The sequence below is a fragment of the Panthera uncia genome, chromosome D4 (genome assembly GCF_023721935.1).
Source record: "Panthera uncia isolate 11264 chromosome D4, Puncia_PCG_1.0, whole genome shotgun sequence".
Taxonomy (NCBI): domain Eukaryota; kingdom Metazoa; phylum Chordata; class Mammalia; order Carnivora; family Felidae; genus Panthera; species Panthera uncia.
The window spans coordinates 89,364,886-89,386,680 of record NC_064807.1 but is presented as its reverse complement, the minus strand read 5'-3'; the positions used below and the strand labels follow the sequence as shown (position 1 = coordinate 89,386,680).

The following is a 21,795-nucleotide window of genomic DNA, read 5'->3' as shown; positions in this document are numbered from 1 at the left end:
ACCTTCCCCGAAAGGTGGGGGAAGACGGTGCTGGCAGAACTTACCCCGGGTCCCCCTCCACCTGCCACTTACCTGCATGTATCTGATCTGAACGCATGGAGGAAACAAACCACAGACAGAACCAGTTAGCAGTGCTCGTTATCCGGGCCCTACTCGGGAGGTGGGGGCAAGCCAAGAGCCCCAGGGACACATCACAACCGCCCGCCCGCTCCAGCAGGAGCCTGGCCGGGTGGCGAGGGACAGCACGGGGACCCAGCACGTCGCCAGGGTCTCCCTCACGTGTGGGGAGCGACACCTGCCATCCCTTGGCTTTATCTTCCTTTGGAAAGGTCTCCGTCTACCTTCCACTTAGACTGCTCGGACAGCTCCAGACATGACCGGGGAGGAAATAAAGCCAGCTGTTTTATCTCAGAGGACGGGCAGGAGGCCCGCCCTGCCAGATCGACAGGACAGCTCGAGGGCAGCAGCACGGAGCGCTGTTCGGACACTAAACAGAGTAGGGCAGGTGGGACGCCAGCTTGTCCCCTCACAGCCCCCCGCGGGTCCTGCAAACAGCCAGGGTCCGGCCAAGTGTGCTTCAGGACCAGGGACAGCAGCAGGCTCTGGGGACTGCCCACTCGGGGGCCTCTCAGGGGCGTCTCCGGCCCGAAGGCAGGGGATCCTCCAGCCAAGTGCAAGGGCCATTGCATTCACTGCTCCCGCGTTACCCACAGGACGCTGGACTTCTAAGGGCTTGGGAGTGAGCTGGCCCCAGACCCAGAATGCCGGCTCGGCTTCTAGGCAAGGCAGAGGACGTCCGTCAGCGGGGCAACGGCTTGGCCTTCCAGCCCCGTGACTGACCTCCCGGGAAGGCTCAGGGGCAGAGCCGCCCCACTGCAAGGCTGTAGGGGGTGGGGGGAGGGCAGAATTGGCCCTGGGCAGACCCGGGGTCACAGAGAGAGACCCCTGGTAAAGACGGGGACCCTTCAGACCCTCCAGGGACAGAATGAGAAACCCTTTCTGAAAAGCAGAGTTTGGGGGCTGTGAGGGCCGCAGCCACGCTTCTCTGCCTCTCCTGGCGTGAGGCCGGGGGAGGGCAGGCGCCCCCAGTGTGGGAAAGGCCTCTCTGAAAGGCCTTGGAGGGGAGCCGTCGCCCCCGCTTCGTGCCCCCGCCCCCGCCACCAACTGGTCACTCCCACACTGGAGGAAAACGCTGAAATCTGCCTTTTGAGAAATTCCTCCCACTTCTTTAGTGAAAGCATCAAAAAGCCTCCACAGTCGGCAACTGGCACCTCGACCAGCCCCCGGGAGTGCGGGGACGCAGGGGGTTGCGGCTGTCCCCTCCAGGGCCCCCCCACCCCATCCCTGCGGGACCCCCACCCTCCACACAGCAGCTGCTGGCAATAAATCCGCCCTGCAGCACACTGGTGTCCGAGAAAGTGCTCGCCAGCGCCGGTCGGAAATAAATATCCTCCCACATAAAAGACGCACAGCTGGCTAATTGAGCCAGTGGCGGTCTCCTCGCTCTCCGCACAAAAGCGTAAAATGAGGCGCGCTGTGCACGTCTGAGCATCCAGTCGCCATGCTCAGACTCCCCAGGCAGGAAGGACTTGGAATCCTGTACACCTCTGGGAGAACTCCGCGACAGCGCCTCCGGGAGGGGTGGCGGGGGCTCAGTGGCAGTGGGGGTCACACCCCGGTCTCCTAGAACGTTCCGGAGGCAGGACTGGGCCCAAGGAAGGGGAGGAACCCCGCGGGGGCCGAGAGGTCTCTGGGGCTCCCGCAGTGCCCCCGCCCGACCCCGGTTGCTGGGAGCGCTGAGAGAGGGGGCTGGGCTGCGGGCGACGGACGGCTTACCATGGGCTGCTGTACCTCCACCTTGATGATGTCCTCGTAGATGTCGTCGCCCTCATCTTCGCACGGGACACAGTCATAGATGTCTTCCCCCAGGTCATGCTCGCTGCGCGGGAGAGAAGCGGGTCAGGCGGGCGGAAGGCAGGTTCCGGGGACGCGGTGCAGGGGGCCTCCCCGGGGTTTCTCGGAGTTTGAACCAGGCAGCACAGAGAGCATCCCCTCGTGCCGTGCCTGCCGTTCTTCTAGAAGGACCTACCGTGATCACACCCCAACTGCTCCACCCTTTGGTCAGTGCTGGGGACCCTTGCCAGAGGCCCGGGGTGAGTCACTGCCTGAAGGGGAATTCTCGCGTGGCTCGTCACCCGCAGTGCCCTGCGCTGGGGCCTCTCCCCGGGTCAGCCCAGGTGTGGGGGTCAAGGAGCAGAGCTCGCACCTACCAGGGGGTGCGGAAGCAGAGCGAGTGGAGACGGACACGGAGTTTGGGGTGCAGCTTCCCGAACGAGTGCCAGGAAGCCACGACTCGCTTTATAATGCGACCGAACTTCGTTTCAGTGCACGACCATGCTCTGATTCCCCTCTAACAAGCTGTCCTCCCCCACCTCCCCCACCTCCCCGACTCAGGTCATGGGACACCTCCTCCAGGAGGCCTCCGGGGATTCCCAGCCCCGTCTGTGACCCAGGACCCACCCCCCACCCTCCTCTCATACGAGGTACATCCCTCCCGCTGCAGCTCCCGTTATCTTGTAAGTGCCTGAGGGTGAACCTATCTCTTCCCTGGACAAAACCCAACTGCTTAACCCCGTCGGGTCGCCCTTCCTAACAGGCGGTAGGTGTTCACGCATCGGCAAACGAGCCGGTCCAACCACGTGCGGCGGGTCACTCTGTCCCGGGCCCAGAGCTGACCGGCCCTTCCGTCGGCTGCCGTGGGGCCCGTCCTCGGGGCAGGTCGTGTTCACAGGCCAGCTCGCCCTGGAAGCCCGACACCGGAGACTCAGAGCCTGGGCTCAGAGCGGCACCTGGCAAAGTTGGCTTCCGGAAGGCACAGAGACCCAGTAAAGCGCCTCTCCTCCCCCACGGCACCGGGCGGCCAGAATTCAAGGCGACAGAGACAACGGCGGGGGACAGAGACAGCAGAAATGACACCACCCGGCGGCTCGCCAGGTCTCAAACCCAGCTTGTGAATATTAGCTGTCATCGGACAGGCTGGGAGTTAGGGAGGCAGCGCCTGTATTCAGGAAAGGCCTCTGGAGCCAAAGACCCGGGTACCTCCCCCTGAGACTGAGCACGACCAGGCCCACACGTCTGGGCTTCCCTCTGGGGGGCCCGGGGGGGCCGTGAATCAGCTCCGGACTAGACGAGGGTCCCGCGAGCAGCCCATACGCCGGGGAAGGAGCTGGCCGGGGACAGGTCACTTGGGGCTAGACCAGCTAACAGACTCGTTAACTACACCAACAGACACCTGCCCCCTGGTGAGCCCTGCGAGGCCCTTGAAAAGCATTTATGCTTTTTAACCTCACAAACCCTGGGAGACAGAGAACACCATGGCCATTTCACAGATGACAGACACACCCTGAGGCCCCGCAGCAGGCTGGGAGGGGAGGGTTCGCCCAGGCGTAGCCTCCCTGCACCCGCGCCACCCCCTCCCCCGCCCCGCCCTGCCGACCCCTGTGTGGGTCTGGATGGCTGTCCCGAGGCCTCACGCGGCAGCACGGTGCCCAGACGGTGCCAGAGGCCCTGCTTGGAACCAGCAGGGAGCAAAGCCGGGAAGGGTGCTTGCGACTCACGGGTGAGAACCCACCGACTCCGAGGCCCGTTGCCCTGGGTGGGCCCGGGGAAGGGCCCCTCGCGGAGACACAAATCACCTCCCGTGCCTCTCCAGACTCTGTCCCCAAAGGAAACAGCTCGGGCAGCTGTGCCCGCCAGGTTACTGGGTGTCCAGGCAAGTGCCTGCCCGGGTTCTCTTTGGCGGGTGCCCACCACCCCAGATGTTTGTCGCACAGCAGAGCGAGGCTGGTGACAAAGCCACTGTCGGGAATTCTGACGGCGTGGAACAGAGCAGAGACAGGGAAGCTCGCGGGCTGCTAAATTAGACAAGTTCAAAGGCAGCTGAGGCCCTCCATGCCGTCTGGAGACAGACCTCAGCTCTGCTCTGATGGGCTGGGGGAAGGGGGTGGGGGGACCGTGACAATTAAATAAGCTAAGCGCTGATGCAACGATAACAAAGACTGAAAACAGGCCTGGAGAGGGGCCTCGAGGTCACCTGGTTCAGGGACAGCCAGCTGTCAGCACAGGGCTCCCCCTCCTCGGCCCACGTTTGAGGGGGACATCCTAACGGACCCCTGGACTCTCTGTCCCACCCGCTCAGAAGGGAAGACCTCGGCGCAGTCCCACCTCAGATCAGCCACAACCCGAGCTCCAGACGCAATTTCTTCGCTTTCGCCAACGAGCCCAAGGCTCTCTGTGGCAGAGACGAGTGAGCCAGGGTGCATGGCGCCGGGGACCTTGCCAAGACCTTCCGGATCTTCTGGAGGCCATCGTCACGTTGTGCTGCCTCCCGGCCAGGTGGACCGGTCACCACACTTTCTTTCACCGAGTGACTGATGACATACCAAGCTCTGGAGTCGGCACTGAGGCGCATTCAGAGGAAAACGAGGGCGGATCTACGGATCTCAAAGTGAAGTAGGCGCCAGCCCCGTTATGAGCCCTAAGATGAGCGGTAGCGTTCTAAGGGGAAAAAGGATGGTGAGGGCTGGGGAAGCTTCCTGCACAGGCTGAACCTGAAGATGCTTTGCGCAGCTGGGTCCCGGAAAACGTGTTTCTCCGCCCCTCTCTCCCTTGGCACCTCCCGCAAGCCTGAGCTCACTCGCCCGCCCAGGCACACCCCACGTCCACAGAGCACTGCCGTGTTTCAGGCATGGCCGCAACGCCCCACAACGGCTTTCCACCGGGTTTTTGCTACGGCTTCCACAGATCAAGATGCACGCTCACCACACCCTGTGACAAATGGATACCGCCGTGTAACTCACACCCGTCCCTTTATAGAACGTTCTCATCTGCCCCGGAAAGTTCCTCCTCTTCCTGATCAGTCCCCTCCTCTTTCCCCGTGACCACCCTTCAGACTACTCTTCCCCAAAGACTAGCCTTTCCTGTTCTCGAACTGGACATCCTTGGCATCCTGTGTTAGGATCACTTTTGTGTCTGGCTTCTTCGCCACCGTCGTCACGTCTGAGGATTCATCCATGGTGTTGCTCACACAGAGGCTCATTCCTGTTCATTGCTGAGTACCAGCCACTGTATGAACAACCTACAACTTGTCCTCCATCCACCTTTCGATGAACGCTTGGGTTGCCTCCAACTTTAAAAAAAATTTTTTTTTAATGTTTATTTTTGAGAGAGAGAGAGAGAGACAGATAGAGTGCAAGCCGGGGAGGGGCAGAGACAGAGGGAGACACAGAACCTGAATCAGGCTCCAGGCTCTCAGCTGTCAGCACTGAGCCCGCGGGGCTTGAACTCATGAACTGTGAGATCATGACCTGAGCCGAAGTTGGGCGCTTCACTGACCGAGCCACCCAGGTGCTCCAAAATCTTTGTTTTCTAAGCTGCAAAGCTTATATTTTCTTCTAAGAGCTATATAATTTCAGTGCTTATGCTTACAGACCTCTGATCCGGCTCAGATTTTCATGTATGGCATGGGGTAGAAATTGAGGTCCATTTCTCTTCAGGGATACCCGGGAGTTTTCAGGACAATTTGTTGAAAACTTTCTTCTTCCCACTGGATTCCTTTGACCAAGACCAACTGACCACATGAGTGTGGGTCTACTTTGGAATTTTATAATCTATCCCATCAACCTATTCACCTGTGCTTATGGCGATAGCACTCTGTTTTGATTACTTTTTTTTTTTTATAGAAAGTCTTGAAAGCAGGTGGTTTAAGTTCCTAGCTTTGTTCTTTTATGAGATTGTTTAAGGCTATTCTAAGGTCCTCTGTATTTCTGTATAAACTTTACAATCATCTTGCCAAAAAAAAATTTAAAAACAAACAAAAACAAACACACACACACACACACACACACACACACACAAAAAGCCCCCTGGGAAGACAAGCATCTTAACAACATACTCTTCCGATCCATGAACATGGTATATACACTGCCATTTCTTAGGTTTTGTCAACTTCTTTTCCTGCCTCATTCTCTTTCTCTTCTCCTAGGACTCCAGTTACACCTGCGTTGGACCCTTCTTTTCTCTGTTGCTTAGAGTGTATTACTTCCACCGAACGATCTCGCAGTCGGTGACTCCCTCCTCTGCCATCTGCCATCTTCTGTTAAAGCGGATCCACGGATCGTTCATTTCAGCGATCATGCTTTTCAGTTTTAACGTTTCCACTTGGCCCTTTTCATAGGGCTGTCTATTTCTCTGCTGAGGCTCCCCATCTGTTCATTCATTTGGCACATATTTTCCTCGAAGTTCCTGACCATGTTTACAAAACTGCTAATGGTAACATCAGAGTCATCTCAACGTTGACTTTTTCTTCCTGAATATGACTCTTGTCTGTTTCTTCACAAGTCTGAGGACTTTTTATTGGACATCAGACCTGACCGGTGACCCATTACGGAGGTTCCATTGTTCCCACCAATCAATACATGTTCTAGCAGACAGTTAACCGGACTCACACTTCAAACTCTGTCTTCCCAAGCAGTGAGCAGTGAGCAGCCAGCCCAAATGGCTGCTGAATTCAGCTTCTGGCTGCTGCATTTTTCTTTCTTTCTTTCCTTCTTTTTTACTGGAAACCTCAGGGTCTTTCTTGTGTGATGAGATTTAATGGCCAGCTAAGGCTTTCGGCGGATTATTAGATTTGGCAGCTTGGGGCTCCTTTTCTCCTGGGTCCCTCCCTTCCAGCATTTTCCTCCTAATTTTCTGGCCACTCTACCAGCGTCCATGTCTTTCCTCTCACACCTTAAGCCGGCCTGACTGCAGCTTTCTACTTGGACCGGGAAGCACCCTTGGGCAAAGGCTACAGGCTCCCCGTTCCCTCCCACAGTGTGCGCGCCTTGAAGAACCTGGGGTTCCTCCAGGGGAGCGTGACGGGACACAGTTACTTCCCTGTATTCAGAAGGGACAAGATGGCACAGACTAGGGCCCTGGGAATACACCCAGGGCGGTCACCCCAACACGTGGCCACCACCAGGTTCTCAGCCTGTTTCCTTTCTCAAAATCAACCAAGACAAGGAGCATTCATTCATATGGGGACCCCTCTTTCCACACCCTTTCCCATTCACCTCTTCTGATTCACTCAGGGCCCTGCGGCTGAAAACAGGCCCCTGGAAACCCGAGACGAAGAGTTGTACACTTGTGTCTTAACTTGCGACAGAAAGATCTAAAAAATGCAGACACCGTCCCTTGTCTCCGCTGTGCAAAATGTCTGTTACCCAAAGCCTGCTGAAGACTGGGGAAGTGACTTGTCGGTCACCCGACTATACTGGCCTCCGTTTCCCCTCCTCAAAGGGTCCTCGTCCTACGTCCGTAGACCACTCACAACCCCACGCTTTCTACATTTACCTTCCTTTCACTTATGAAAACACTCTCCCAAACGCTGTTTAATGCAGGCCAATGAAGGTCCGTGCATATTATCTGAAACCACAAAATAGCGGCATTAGAATGACACTTCAAGCACGCTCCATGTTATGGGAGAAGGGAGGGGAATACACGAAACAGCAAAGTGGAGAGAGGGTTTCTTCTTAATACAAAGTGATAAGGGCACCCGGCTGGCTCAGTCGGCAGAGCACGTGGTTCTTGATCTCGGGGTCACGAGTTCGAGCCCCATGTTGGGTACAGAAATTACGTAAATAAACCTTAACCGATTATGAAAGTACAATCAAACATTCGTTTAACTCGGCAACTAAGAGAAAACACCTATCAGGTTCGATTGGTTAAATCAATACCTATCCTAAGACCGATTCTGTGCCAGCAACTCGACGAAGGCATCAACTCTACGCCGTGGATCTCACGGTCCAGGTGGGGAGACTGACAGGGCAGCAGTCATGTCTGACATACAGATGCTTCTAGAATACAGTAGGGGTGACAAGCTCTGGATCCCAACAGTTCAGTTCCTCTGGCCAACGCTGGCATGGACATCCCACCATCACCTTGGTTTTTAGCAAAGGCATCGTCTCCAAGAGTGAGCTTCCTGAACAGGGTAGGGGCCAGATTACGAGTCTCAGGCATCTGTTGAAACAGATTCGTTTATGTCATGACCAGCTGGGCCCAGTGCACCTGACGGCCGTGGCTGTCGGAGGGGAGGAAAAGGAAACGACAGATGGGGGGTTGGGGAATGGGGGGCGGAAGGTCCCCCGAGTGTGTGAGTGTCCGGCACGCAGAGCCACCTGAGGGAGGACCCTGGCCTCTGTTCTCTGGTGACACCGCTCCCTGAGTGTCTGGCTATGACCCAGGGCCTGCACACGGTCCCACGGGGGAGGGGACCTCCCACCTGGGCCCGGAGCACTTGACCCAGCCCCAGCCCAACCGCCCCCAGTCCTGCAAAACCCGGAAGCGTCTTGTGCCTCAGCAGAGGGCCATTCCACCGAGCTCTGATTGGCTTGGGTTCCGACTGTACCTTAGTTCTCTGTGCATCAGCCCCTCGGGCCAACAGAGACGTACCTTGTGGAGGTTGTAAGTCACCAGAGGCTACACTTCATGGACAAACTCAGCGTCCCTGTCACGCCGGACCGTGTGGCTAACAGCACTCGATCAGCACTGGACAAGAGCCGACAGGTCCCCACCTCCTCAGGCCAGACAGATGCACACCAGGTCTCCCTACTCAAGTTGGGAACTTGACTCTCACTAGTCCCCCCTCCACACACCCCCTCCCCGACCCCGAGGTGAAGCAGTCAGGTGAGTCCCAGCTGGATGCTCAGCCCTGCCTGGCTCTGTCACTCTGGGCAGGAGAGCCTAAGCCTCAGTTTCCCCATCCGTGAAGTAGGAATAACCCCAACCCCTCGTTGGAAGGATCAACCACGATGCAAATGGCTAGCTGAGGCCTAGCATCCAGCCGGTGCTCGGTAAGCGGTGGCTGCGGCCTGCCTGCCTCTGCAGGGGGTGGGAGGGGAGGTTGGACGGGCCCATATTCGGCACAGGGGCCCGCACTCAACGAACAGACGCCATGGGCATTAAATACGCCCAGGTTTTGAAACACAGAGGCGGGGGGTCCAGACCCTCACGGGCATCAGTGCTGACCTGGGCCTCACGGGTTTCAGAGATGGCCCTTCTCTGTCCCCGCACCTACGAGCGAGCCCAAGGACGGTGTGAACGGGGCGGGTGGGGGGAGATCCTGGACCAAGTCGGAAAGGGCAGGTGAGCCTCGGGGCCCCACGCCCCAGAGAGACCTGCCCGGTTCCCCTCGGCCTCCCCGGCCCCCACCCCCCCCGGGGCCAGTGACCTGCACCCCCCACCCCCTCCCTGTCTCCCCTCTCCCCTCCCCCCATCTTTTTGCTCTGCAGTTTTCCAGCGGGCAGCTGCTCTGACAGATGCTAAATCCCGGCAATTATTTTCGTCCTCACAATGGCCCGCGCGGCCCCTCCCGCCTCAGACCCCGGGGTCTGGCCCCCAAAGCCCGGCCCGCCCGCCCCGATTTTGTTACAGAAAGTCAGCTGCTCCGAGAGGCCCCCGCCGCCCCCGCCGCCTGAGGAAAATCAAAGAACGGCGAACAAACTCTCTGCCATCCGCCCCGGGCGAGCCCGCGTGTTTACGCGGACATAAAACACTGCTGACAGGCGCGGAGGTGCGCCAGCCCCGGGCGGTCTGATGCTGGGAAGCAGGGATCCCGAGCCATCCTGAACTTGTTACTTGGAAATCGAATCGGACACTTCCTGACCCCGGTTTGCGCCGGGCAGCAGAGAGAGGGGGCCTCCGAGCTGTGGGCTGCACGGCTGCTTGTAGGGACAGACAGACAGACAGACAAGGGACCAGACGCTGCTCCCGCGCGAGGAAGGCCGGCCTGCGCGCCTTCGGCAGACCCTCACCCCAACCTGCGTGGGAGACGCTGCCGTTCCCACAGGTGGGGAAGCCAGGGCCCAGAGAGGGCGAGACAGTCCCCCAAGGTTGCCAAGCCACGTAGGAGCACACGAAGACGAGACCACGGCTCCCAGGCTCCCAGGGGAAGCCCAGTTCACCAGCACTGTGCTCTCGACCGAAGCTCTCTCTCTTTTCCAGGGATACAAAAGCATCCCCACCCCCTGAGCTGGGTCATAAGGGGAAGCCAGAGGAAGGTCCTGGGCCACAGCAGCACATGGCTCAGGGTTTCAATCCCCACTTTGCTCATGTCAAGTGTGCTGTGTGACCACAGCCAAGCCACCTACCCTCTCTGAGCCTTCATCTCTTCAACTGCAGAATGGGGGCAGGACCCCCCACTTTGCAGTGTTGTGAAAGACCAGGGCCTAGCACTTGGGGACTGCGCTCCGGTCCCCAGAGCGGAAAGAGCAAAGGCTCGGGACCCCCCCCCCCCACTACCACCCGGCACGTTCTCTGTGCCAGCGTGCAGGGCTCAGGTCAAGCTGCCCGCCCTTGAAGGGGAGCTCGCTTCCAGGGGTGGGGGACAAACACGGGGAGGCCACGACAACACGGTGACAAAGAAATCCTGGTGTGGTTTTTAATCTTGTAGGGAAGAAGGACTTCATTCAGCCGAGTAAAGTCAGGGTGGCTTCTTGGAGGAGGTGACCTCTAGGCTGGGTTTTGCGGGATGCAGTTTTGTAATCGGGGACAGCAGGTACCTCCACACGACAGGACTTTTTATGATGCGATCCAGGATGTTAGGCCTATTCGTTGTGTCAGGCATGATTGAACACAAGAGACATAATGTCAAAGAGGCCTAGTCTTTAATACCCATGGCGTCCCAGAAGACACTATCAAGAAAGTGATTGAGAAAGGCCCTTGTTAGACAGAAGGTGAACCTCTCCTTCCGGCCAAGCCCAGCTGGTCCCTGCTTCCTTCTGGGACCAAGCTGAATATTCACATCTCGAAAGCTTTCCTTCTGCACTGGCCTCCCCACCTGCAGAGACTGTTAAATCAGGCCACGGAAGCGCTATGACCGCCTTGGTCCTGAAAAGACCGGGCCTAATGAGGTATTAAAAACAGAAATTCACAGAAGCCTGTGTTCTATCCGCTGGCCTGCATACATGAGTCTCTAGCAGGGCAGGGTGGCAATGGGGCAGCTGGGCGGCACTCACTGATAAGGGCCCCCCGGCCCGCTTCAGCATAGAGCATGAGCAGACTTCTTTCCCGAAGTGCTGGGGTCGGGGAGCAGGGCTGCAAGGCCACCGAAGGCCCAGGCCAGCCAGGGCAGCTCAGGCCCGTGCACGGAGAGACCGAGGTGTTCTGGGGGCAGAGCAGGAAACCTCAGAGCTGCGGGGAGCACGGCGCTGGGCGGCCAGTCTCGCCAGCTGTGGCCAGTCGTCTCTGTCACCAGAATGACAGGAAGGGACTGGAGCCTGTTTACCGGGCAGGGCTCAGACGGACTGCCCTCTGCCCAGCTCTGGAAGGGCCGGGGGGGGGGGGGGGGCATCAGGCGGCTTGTCCAGACCACAGGGGCAGGAGAGAGAGGCCAGGGCCCCAGTGCTGCCTGTCCCACCACCGGGCCACACATTCAGACAGGGTGACTTTGGGGACAGGACTGCCAGCCCTCAATTCTTAAGTGACAGACGGACACGGCTGAGACCCAGATGCTCCCAGGACCCTGGCCCAACACGAGGCGGTAACCAGCCTGGTGGGGGTGGGGGAAGGTTTCTTAAATCACACGCCAGCAAATCCTATGCTCCCTCCCTCAAGGTGTACTTCCAGCAACACCTCCTCCAAGAAGCCCTCCCAGTGTCCTGGGCCCCGTGGACGGAACCTGGATAGCTCGGCGGGAGTCACAACAGCAGGTCCAAGGGGGGCTCTGTCAGACGGCCCTGGGGCAGGGAAGGCGGTGAGGCCCGTGGCCCTCGGGGTGGGACCTGGTTCAAGTCGAACCTCTGCCCTCTAGTCGCTGCATCCGGGCACCTTTGCCTCTCTTCTCTGCGTCCAGAGAGAAGGCTCCAGGACCCACCTGCGGGGCTGCGCGTGGGAACAGACCCGGCGTGTACCCCAGGGATGATGGCTTCGCACCCTCCGCTTGGCCAGGCCTCACGGAGCTCACAGGAGCACGGGGAGACCCTCCGCAGGGTCTGAGGTGCCACGTGCTGCCCCGGAGACCCCGGCTGGGGCCGCACGTGCCCGGCACACAGTCGTGCAAAGGAAGCCCGAACGGCCAGGTGAGAGGAGGCTCGGCCAGCACGGAAGGCGGCCTTGTCGAAAGAGGGCTGTGTCCGGCTGTCACCGCCTCCCCAGCCCACAGCCAGGGCACTGAGGTCTGGAAGGTGCCCTGGGGCAGTGAGACACCTGCACAGACCCGCCCGCCCACCCCCGCCCCCTCCAGCCGGCCTCCTGTTGTGAGCCTAAGGACAGCGGCCTCCCAGGATGACCCAGGAGGGCGTCCACCCACACGTCCACCCTGGGGGGGCTTTGCCTCGACCTCCTCCAGACTGTGGGGCTGTTCTTCCGGGTCCTCCACAGGGGACAGGGGCTGGGGAGGGGCTGCCCCACAGGGCTGGGGACTGCTATTTGTTTTTAACGGGACTGTTCCTACATAGTCTGTTTCCAAGCTTGTCCCCTCTGGAAAAGCCATCCTCTGGGGTGAACAGCAGACGTCCCCAAGCTCACGCCCCCACCCCCGACACAAGGTGGGCGTCCCCACACGTGCAGGTCTGTCCACGAGACACGGAACTTTCACGCAGGTGGCTTGAACGTCCGTGAACTGGGGACAGGTTTCGAATAAGCTTTCTTTGTGGCTGGGAGAGGCGGACGGGCGAGGACGGAGGGTGGGGATGCACTGTCACTCGGGTGAAGGTCACGGTCGGGCACAGCGACTGTTCTTATCCCCTGCCCACAGGGGCACCTGAGGGTGGGGCAGGAGAAGCACAGCGTCTGCCCCCCACCCCTGTGTGCCCCACCTTCCTCCCGAGGACGGGAAAGACCCTGCTGCAAAAGACATCCTCGTGTCATTGAAGGAGCATCAACTTGGGACACGCCTACATTTTACACATCTTAAAAAATTACCCCAGGGGCACCAGCGGGGCTCAGGCGGTTGAGCGTCCGACTGTTCATTTCGGCTCAGATCATGACTCATGGTTGATGAGTTTGAGCCCCGAGTCAGGCTCTGACTTGACAGCATGCAGCCTGCTCAGGATTCTCTCTCCCTCTCTCTCTCTCTCTCTCTCAAAATAAATAAATAAACACTTAAAAAAATGATCCCCTGGGGCACCCAGGTGGCTCAGTCGGTTAAGCATCCAACTTTGGCTCAGGTCATGACCTCATGGTTCATGGGTTCGAGACCCATGCGTGTCGGGCTCTGTGCTGACAGCTCAGCCTGGAACCTGCTTCGGATTCTGTGTCTCCCTCTCTCTCTCTGCCTCTCCCCTGCTTGTACTCTGTCTCTCTCTCAAAAATAAATAAGTTAACATTAAAAAAAATTATCCCAATGATGCCAACATGACACGTTGAAAGCCGCAAAGTGATTTTAGGATTCGGCAAAGCACGCAGCTATACGTTTTCGGGTAAATTCTGTCCCTACCACAGTTACGTTTGTTTACGTCTGGAAGTCACTACCACCCCCAGGGAAGCGACGAGGGGCTGAGCATGGGGGGTCCTCGGTCACAGAGCCGTGGCTCCTTCGGGCTCCAACGGACCTGCACACCAGCCGGCTGCTTTCATCTCGGAGGTGGGGAAACTGAGGCCCTGAGAAGGATTTAACGTGTCCCAAGTAAGACAGAACAGCGCCTTCGCTGCTCCTCTCGGGCTGGAACGAGCAGGGGCTCGCCAACACGGCGGGAGTTAACGGCACCAAGTCACTGGGGCAACGGAGGCCCCTGGAAAGGACAGGGAAAGTCACCGAGCAAAGCCAGAGCCCGGTCCCGAGTCCCGGGGGACAGCAGAGAAGGAGCCCAAGGCCCCGCGCCGGTGATCTCTCCGAGCTCCTGTCCCAGGGGCTCAGGAGGCGGCCGGCGGGGGCAGGAGGACAGCCCTTCCAGTGGGAGCCCGCACATGTCAGGGCACCTCGGCCTCACCCTCCCGCACATCTCCCGGGTGGCTGGCCCGCCATCTGTCACCGTGGGGCTTGACACGCCGTCCCTGCCTCCCACCCCCATTCCCTCAGGCAGGGCCGCTGAGCAGAGCCGGGGTGTCCCGTGGCTGTGACCCAGCCACCCCCCCCTCGCCTCCTTTGGGCCAAGAAAACGCTCCACACGCTCCTAGTCCCAAAGCGCAGGGAACGTGCACTTCCAAATCCCGAAGCTGCCGTGTCCGAATGTGGGGTGGGGGACCCCGAGAGCACAGCCCCCGGCCCCGCGGTCAGTGATGGCGCCCCGGGAGCTGGAAACAGGCCATTCGAGTGGCAACATTTTGTGTTTATTTTTGCAACAAGCTGCTCTATCATTTGATTACACGTTATTCAGGGATCTCGAAAGTGAGCTCAGAGCGCTTGAGAGCACGACGACCGTCCGTGCAAACGTGGGGAGGGCTCCGCACCGGCTCCTGGAGCCACGTGCTGGGTCCGCGACCCGTGCTGAGCTCACAGGGGCCACCGGCCACACGTGGCTGCGAGCTCACCGACGCGGCCCCGTAAACTGAGCTGTGCCGTCAGCGTCTAACACGCACCAGCCTGGACTTTGTGCGGCACGAGAGAAGGCAAGCTGCCTGACGATCGGTCTCGCTGACCACACACTTTGGACCCGTGGGGTTAAAGACACGTTCTTGGAATTAACGCCGCCTTTTTCTGTTTCGATGCGGCTACTGGAAACTCTGCGGTCAGTCGTGCGTGTGGCTGTGTCCTCATTCTCCCGGACAGTACTGCCACAGCCATCTGGAAACTGGGGGAAAAAAGCCACAATCTTGGTGAAACGGGCAGACGGGGGGCGGGGGGGCTCGCGGTGTGCCCCCGGGGCGCGGCGCCACCCGCAACATCACCGCGTGGTACACAGAGGGAAACCGAGGCACAGAGGCGGGTAACTTGGAAAGACCACGCAAGTAGGCGCCAGAGCCGAGGCTCCCAGGCCCGTCGGACGGACAGATTCTCCCACACAGTTGATGCACCTGTTCCAGGGGGCCCAGAAGGGGGCTCTCGCCGCGGAGAACCTCCTGGGGACACCGGGGACAGTGAAGGTTCTGGACACCCCCAGTGAGTATTCCCAAAGGCCGCACACGGGAGGCCCCCGTCTTGCCTCCAGCAATGCCAGGGGCAGGTTCGCCCCTCTTGCCACCCTCACCACGCTGACCCCAAAATGGCCCATTAGCTCGTAAGTGACGCCACCCTCTGCCGAACCCGGGGTCCCGGAGGCAGGAGCTGGGTCTCCCTCCCCTTTGTGCTTCCAGCTCCTGGCCCCGAGCTGACACACAGGGAGCGCTTGTGTTCGGTGGACCACTGAACACGTACGTGGCTGACCGACGGAATGAAAGCCGTACACGGGGCCACGCACACATGGCGGCCCCTCACCCGCGCCCCGAGAACCACGCCGGGTTCTCTGACAACCTCGAACAGCGGCCAAGCGTCTGCGGTCGGGCGGCCGGGAGGCCCTTCAGCAGCACAAGGAGATCATCGCTTCGGACACCTGGCCCAGAGCCCAAGGCAAGGAATTAGCCGGCTCCACTCCAAATGTCACCGCCTGCTCCCCGCCACTGTCAGGACGGACCCGAGCCACTGCCCCGGCTCCAGCCCGGAGGACGCGTGGCCACCTGCCGTCCCCAGCAGGGCCAGGTAGGAAACGGCAGGTCGGCTTGGGTCTTGCCAACTGCCATAACGGATCCACATCGATCCCGAGCCCGCAGAGACGAGATGCGAGGAAAACGTGCTTCTCGGTGAAAGGAGAAGGGGGGGAAAGGAGCAAGAAAAATTGATTAAACTAGAAGCTGGGACCAAACCTCAAGTTAAAGACACAGGGTCAACCTGCCCCTGGGACCTACGACTTTCGTTGGCAGCAACTGCGTTCACGAGGAGCTCAGTGGACTGAGGAGGTCCGCTCTTAATGTCACAGAGCCACCCTGCTGAACTGCGCAAGGCCAGGCGTCCCCCGCACCGGCTTTTCTGTGGGACAGGGATCGCATCCCGTGTTTGGTTCTGGAGGTCGGGGGGCAGCGGGGCGGGGAAGGGCGGCCACGGGCACCCCAGGGCTGCCGCCGGACTTCGCGCACAGGAACCCTCGACACTGAACATGCAAAGCCAGCCATCAGAGATAGGCAGGAATCCTGGCGGGGGGGGGGGGGGGGGGTCCCCGGCTGGTCTGAGGATGTGTTTCCTGCCTGGCCTGGGCCGCACGCGGCCAGCTCCTGCTGGAGCCCTCAGTCTCTGCTGACCACGGGGGGGATGTTTCCGGAGGGCACAGACCCTCCGCCTCACATTGGTGACTTTGGAGAAGGGACAGATGAGGACCCCACCCCCTCGGCGCTGGACGGGGCTCTCAGGCTCCGGGCTTTACCTCCTTGTCTGTGACATGGGGAGCCCACAGCGCGGACCTCACAGAGACTTCCTAAGGAGGTGAAGCCCCAGCAGTGCCTGGCCCCGCAAAGGGGCACCCCCCCACCAGAACTGTCGTTACCGCTCGGGACTTGCAGTCACACCGCGTGCGGGAGGCGTGTGCAGCTGGGGGCAGAAGGTGGGGGGCATGGAAGAGACACAGAGTCTGACCGCAGAACCTTCCAGTCTACGGAAGACGGACATTTCACCGTCCAACCGTGATGCACCCCACGGACGGCCCAAAGGCAAACAGGACTGTGGGTGCCCTGTGGGGTCGGTGGGGTGGGTACGAGAGGCTTCCCCAAGTGGGGGACGCTTAGGCCCAGATGTGGCAGAGAAGGACCTCCAAGGCAGGAAAAGCCAGGAAGGGAGGGCGAGACAGTTGTAACCCTGAGTCGAGCAGCAAGGGGGCCTGCCATCAGCAGGTGGGAGACGGGGGATGGGCTGGGCCCTCACCCCCAGGGGGCCCTCCCTCCAGCCGTGCCTCTCTGAGGCTCGGTTTCCCCACCCTTTACAGGGTCGGGGGAGCAGCCTCTCACTCAAGCCGGCACCCCAAGAAGCCGGCGGGGTGCAGTCGACAGCCAAGTCCCTCTGCGATTCCTGAGACCGGTCAGGGTGACCAGTGGCATCCAGGGGAGGGGGGGTGGTCCAGGACCTGGATGTGACTCGTGTGGGCCCTGACCTCTGCTTGCCTCCTTCAGGGCACTCTCCAGACCTCTAACCCGAATGGGGCCAACCAGGCGCCCCCAGGAGCCCCACACTTCACTGTGGCGTCCCCCCAGGGCCCCGGGGACCAGCCCAGCTTCAGGAAGGTGGGCTGGGGGGGGGGAACGCTGCTCCCACAGGCCGGCGAGGTGTTTCCTTCACAGAGTCCCATGAGGCTGGGCCACCAGCATGGTGCTGACACGCTGGTTTTTGGGTGACTCAGATCGCTTACATCCGTGGGAATCCTGCAAAAACATGGGCCACGCCCCTCACCCTAGAGGCAGCCCCACATGCGAGCGAGGGGGACAAACACAGGGCCCCCACGCGGCAGGCGCACGACAGACCCCGGCTCTTGTGCTCACTGGATTTCGGGTTCAGTCTGTTGTAAGAGGAGGGGAGAGAGATGGGGAGTCCCCTGGACAAGGCGATGTCTGCTACCGAAGGGGAAAGAGGGGCGCAGTCAGCCGGCAGGAGCTGGGAAGGGCAGGGGGCCGGCCGGGGCAGAAGCCACCAGCCGCCACCCCAGGGACTGGGCGGGCCCATCGCTTGTCGGGCCTCCTCACCCGCGGTCGGGGCACCCCAGCTCCCCCACCCCACGGCCCCTCCTCGGGGAAGCTGCCCGCCCCCTTCTCTGAGCAGCAGCCGCGTGACCCTCGGCCACAGCTGGCCCTGCAGGGCCGGACCACCTCCTCACGAAGAGCCACCACCCCGGGGCTCCTAGCTGGTCCCTGGGGTCCCCGGGACAGGGGGGCCGGGCCGGAAGCAGACACAGAGCAATGCAAGGGCGGGGCCACGGAGCAGGGAGTGGACGCTCCCTGTGGCTTCAGGTGACCTGGTCTCAGCCCCTCGCCCACCCCCATCGGGCCGCGAGACAGCCCTGAGCCCACAAACAGCCTCTGCTTGTAGCCTGTGCTCCAGGGGCCCCAGCTTCTGGAAACACCAGCTCTCCCCACGGCCGGCGGGAGCCGGGAGGCCTCCAGAACCCGGAGGGGGGCATGAAGTGAAGATGTGCTCATCCGTCTGAGCTCTCACAGAGGCCCGAGTTCTCACTCTGGCCTGGGGGAGCCCGAGCAGAGAGGCCCTGGGCAGGGCAGCCGGGCGAGACTTCCCTGGCCCCGACCCGCCCCTCCCTGCCGGTTCCTTACTCCGCCAGCTCCTCCAGGCTGCGATAGACATCATCGTCGTTTTCCGCGGTCTCCTCCGAGGGAAAGGGCCTGTGGAGAGACGAGAGAGGGGTGAGCAGGTCTGTACGGCCCGCCGGGCGCCCAGCCTCAAATCCCCCACGGGTCTGCAACGCGGGGCTTCCGTCTGCTGTCGCGGAAGAAGCAGGGTCCGCACGACGGTGGCACGTGCATCGGGACCAGCCAGGTGGAGGCGTCAGGGGTGAGCACGGCCGTGCCCAGCTTGGCCCTGGGACACTGGTGGTCGGTCACTCTCCATGGGCCCCCGCGGCCCTGTTGGCAAATGAGGGAACAGCGTCAGGGACGGCAGGGAGCCTTCACCGGTGTGACAGCGCTGGGGCTCTCCGGGCGCCCTCGTGGTTAGCACCGGCCGGAAGGACTGTCAGCGTCATCCTCCCGGAGGACAGGACGAAGGACGGGATTCTGGTGGGGACGGGGGAGCTTCTGGAATAGGGACAGGGGCGAGGACCAGCGTGCCGTGTGGGAGGCTGCCCATCACGCTGGGCACGCGCCGTGGCCTGTAAGAAGGCTGGTGCTCGCCCGCGCCCCGGGGCCTGGCTCGGGGCCACAGCGTGTCCTCCTGTCCCCGCTGCCTTCCCAAAGGCCCTGCCTCCCTTCTGGAAAGGGAGCCACGAGGGGAGGAGCCCCAAGAGGAGCACGGCAGTCTCTTTAATGTCTTCTCGATGGCCACACCGATGCTCCCTCCCTCCTGGGTCACCCCCTGGGTACGCAGCCCCTTGGTGCCACACCCCGGACCCCCAGCACCTGCCACGTTCCCCTCCCTCGGCCTTGTGCCTCAGGAACAGTCCATCTGTCTCTACCGACAGCCCCCCCATCACCTCCTCTCTGTCCCTTCAACTTGCATCCACTCTTCCAATGAAACTCCTCCAGACAAGGGTGAGAGAGATCTTGACACCGTTGAATCTGAAGGCTGATTTTGGAGGTGGTGAACCCCTGATTTTTGGAGGGTGTGGGACAGAGTTCCTGGCGGGGGCCGGGGGTTTGTGCTTCTCTGCTGCGGGCCTTGTCACGGCCTCTCACATCTGTCCAGCAGACAGAGTGGGCCGTGAGTCCCAAGCTTATCTGGACTTGAGGCCCTTTATTTTCTCATAGTTCCGTACTTGGGGGGGGGACCCCCAGGGTCCCTACCAACTGTCTTCCCAAACTGCATCTAGGAGAGCAGGGGGGGCAGTCAGCGGGGGCAGGGCCGGCTGTGGTCCTCAGCACCCAGGTGTCCACCTGGGCAGAACAGAATCTGCTTCTTTTATTCTAACGTCCCCGTCCCGGGCCACAAACCCCCTCAAGAACGGGGCTGCGAAAGTTCATTTCATTTCTGCCACAGCCAAAGACCGGCGACGGCCAGGGTGGGCCAGAGCAGGAGAGGGAGGGGCGGCCACCTGGCCACGGGGGGCTGGCCCTGAGACAGGAGTACCCAGGGTGGGGGCGGCCTTACCCCCGTCCGCCCTGCCCCCAGCCCTCGTGCGCGCCCTCTGCCCTCCGTCCCCTGCCCCAGCCCGTCCCCCTGAAGCCGAGCTCCCTTCAAGGTTCAACTCAAGCCCCACCTCAGGTGGGAAGATCTGACCACGCTCTCAGCCCGGGTGCACGTCCGCCCAGCACAGAGCCTGGCACTAGAAAGGCATGGACAGACGGACGGGCAGACGGACGAATGGGTGGACGACGGACAGATGTCACGTGCTCTCGAGCTGCTCTTTGCCCCGGGAAACAACAACAAAGGGCAGCGGTGAATTAGATGCGGGAAAGCCCCGTCGGGAGCTTATGAGAAACCACGCACGGGTGTTCACGTCACCCACGAGTCGTGACCCCGCAGCACTGACCCTGGTCTAACACTGGGGACGCCCATTTACACAGAGAGCACCTGAGCTGCTTCTGGGGCTACGTCCCAGCTGTGCCTTAAAGCTCGGGCGGGGCTGGAGCAGGGGCGACTGGGTGGGCACTCTGCCCCAGTGCTCTGTCCCTTCTGCCTCAGGCACCAGTTGACGACCCAGATCCCCCGGGCCGCATCTGCCCCCCATCCCCCTCCCAGCTCAACGAGACATCCAGACGTTAACAGTATAACAGTAGAGCCCGTGTGCGCTTTAAGAGGAGGAAATGAGACGGAAGCACAGAAATGATGGCGAGCCCCCCCCCCCCCCCCCCGCCAGCCTATCGGGGCAGGCTGGGATCCTCTCGTCCCATCGGGCCCTTCCTGAGACCACATTTCCCGGTGCCCAGCTTCTGGGAAGCCAAGTTTCCCACCTGGACCACCAAGGGGATAGAGGGGATGGCCGGGCCAGAAGCGTCAGGCGATGTCTCCTCCACCCCACCAGGCTTCCCCACCCAGCACACCCCCCTCCCGGGGACAGGCAGTGACAGGTGCGCACCGCTGCTTCCGGAGGAACCCCCCTCAGATGACACCTCCCCCCGCCCCAAGTACAATGTCCGCATCCAGCATGGCCCCATCTCGCCCAGGACAATCACAGCCCCGGTGCTAGGGGCACAGGGGGTCACCAGCTAGAGACAGGGGACACTGAAAACAGGGCACCCTAAGGGGGCCTGAACCGAAACCCCTGAACAAAGAACGGACGAGGGCCCGACTTCCGTTTCTAAATCCTCCTGCTTCGTTCTCCTTCATTCATTCACTGGTACTTCCTGGGCACCTGCTCTGAGCTCCAGGGAGAAGGTGCAGCTTGAATCTAGCTCTGGAATCAAGACATCAGGCTCTGGTCTTCGTCCTCAGGACTTCTCCAAGAATCTGCTAAAAAACTATGGCCTCTAAGGGCATGACACGTGCCCCCCATGTGCCTACAGGTCCATGGGGAGAGGATGCGTGGTCCGAAAGGGGGGCAGACTACGCCCTGGGGGTCCTGGAGCTGAACGTGGTGGGCTCAGGTCCATGCCGGCTGGGACTCCAGGAGCTCAGGCAGATGGTTCAGGTTTGCCTTCTGGGAAGGACCTGAGCAGTGGGCAGCCAGATTTGCTTTATAAGACAAAGCCCAAAACAGCCAAAGAGAGGACCTCCAGACAGAACACCCTCCTTGAGAAGCAGGTTCCGGGTCTCTGACACAGGAGGACCAGTTAGCTTCACATCCTCCTGTGCTGTGGTGAGGGCCGTGGGACCTGGGCGGTGGGACCTGGGCCGTGAGACCTGGGCCGTGGGACCTGGGCAGTGGGACCTGGGCCGTGAGACCTGGGCGGTGGGACCTGGGATGTGAGACCTGGGCTGTGGGACCTGCGCTGTGGGACCTGGGCCGTGAGACCTGGGCCGTGGGACCTGGGATGTGAGACTTGGGCCGTGGGACCTGAGCTGTGGGACCTGGGTGGTGGGACTTGGGCCGTGAGACCTGGGCCATGGGACCTGGGCCGTGGGACCTGGACCGTGGGACCTAGGCTGTGGGACCTGGGTGGTGGGACCTGGACCGTGAGACCTGGGCAGTGGGACCTGGGCCGTGAGACCTGGGCAGTGGGACCTGGGTGGTGGGACCTGGGCATTGAGACTTGGGC

General features: G+C 60.9%; 1 protein-coding gene across 2 annotated transcripts in view; it reads right to left on the bottom strand.

The window, feature by feature from the left end:
* The window catches only part of VAV2 (vav guanine nucleotide exchange factor 2), a 167,065-nt gene that overhangs the window by 41,773 nt on the left and 103,497 nt on the right, over window positions 1-21,795 (bottom strand). For both annotated transcript variants that reach the window (XM_049630993.1, XM_049630984.1), the window contains exons 4-5: window positions 18,259-18,327; window positions 1,837-1,939 (exon numbers count right to left, since the gene is read on the bottom strand). In XM_049630993.1, coding sequence (XP_049486950.1) covers window positions 1,837-1,939; window positions 18,259-18,327 — 172 coding nt within the window. The remainder of the gene's footprint in view (window positions 1-1,836; window positions 1,940-18,258; window positions 18,328-21,795) is intronic.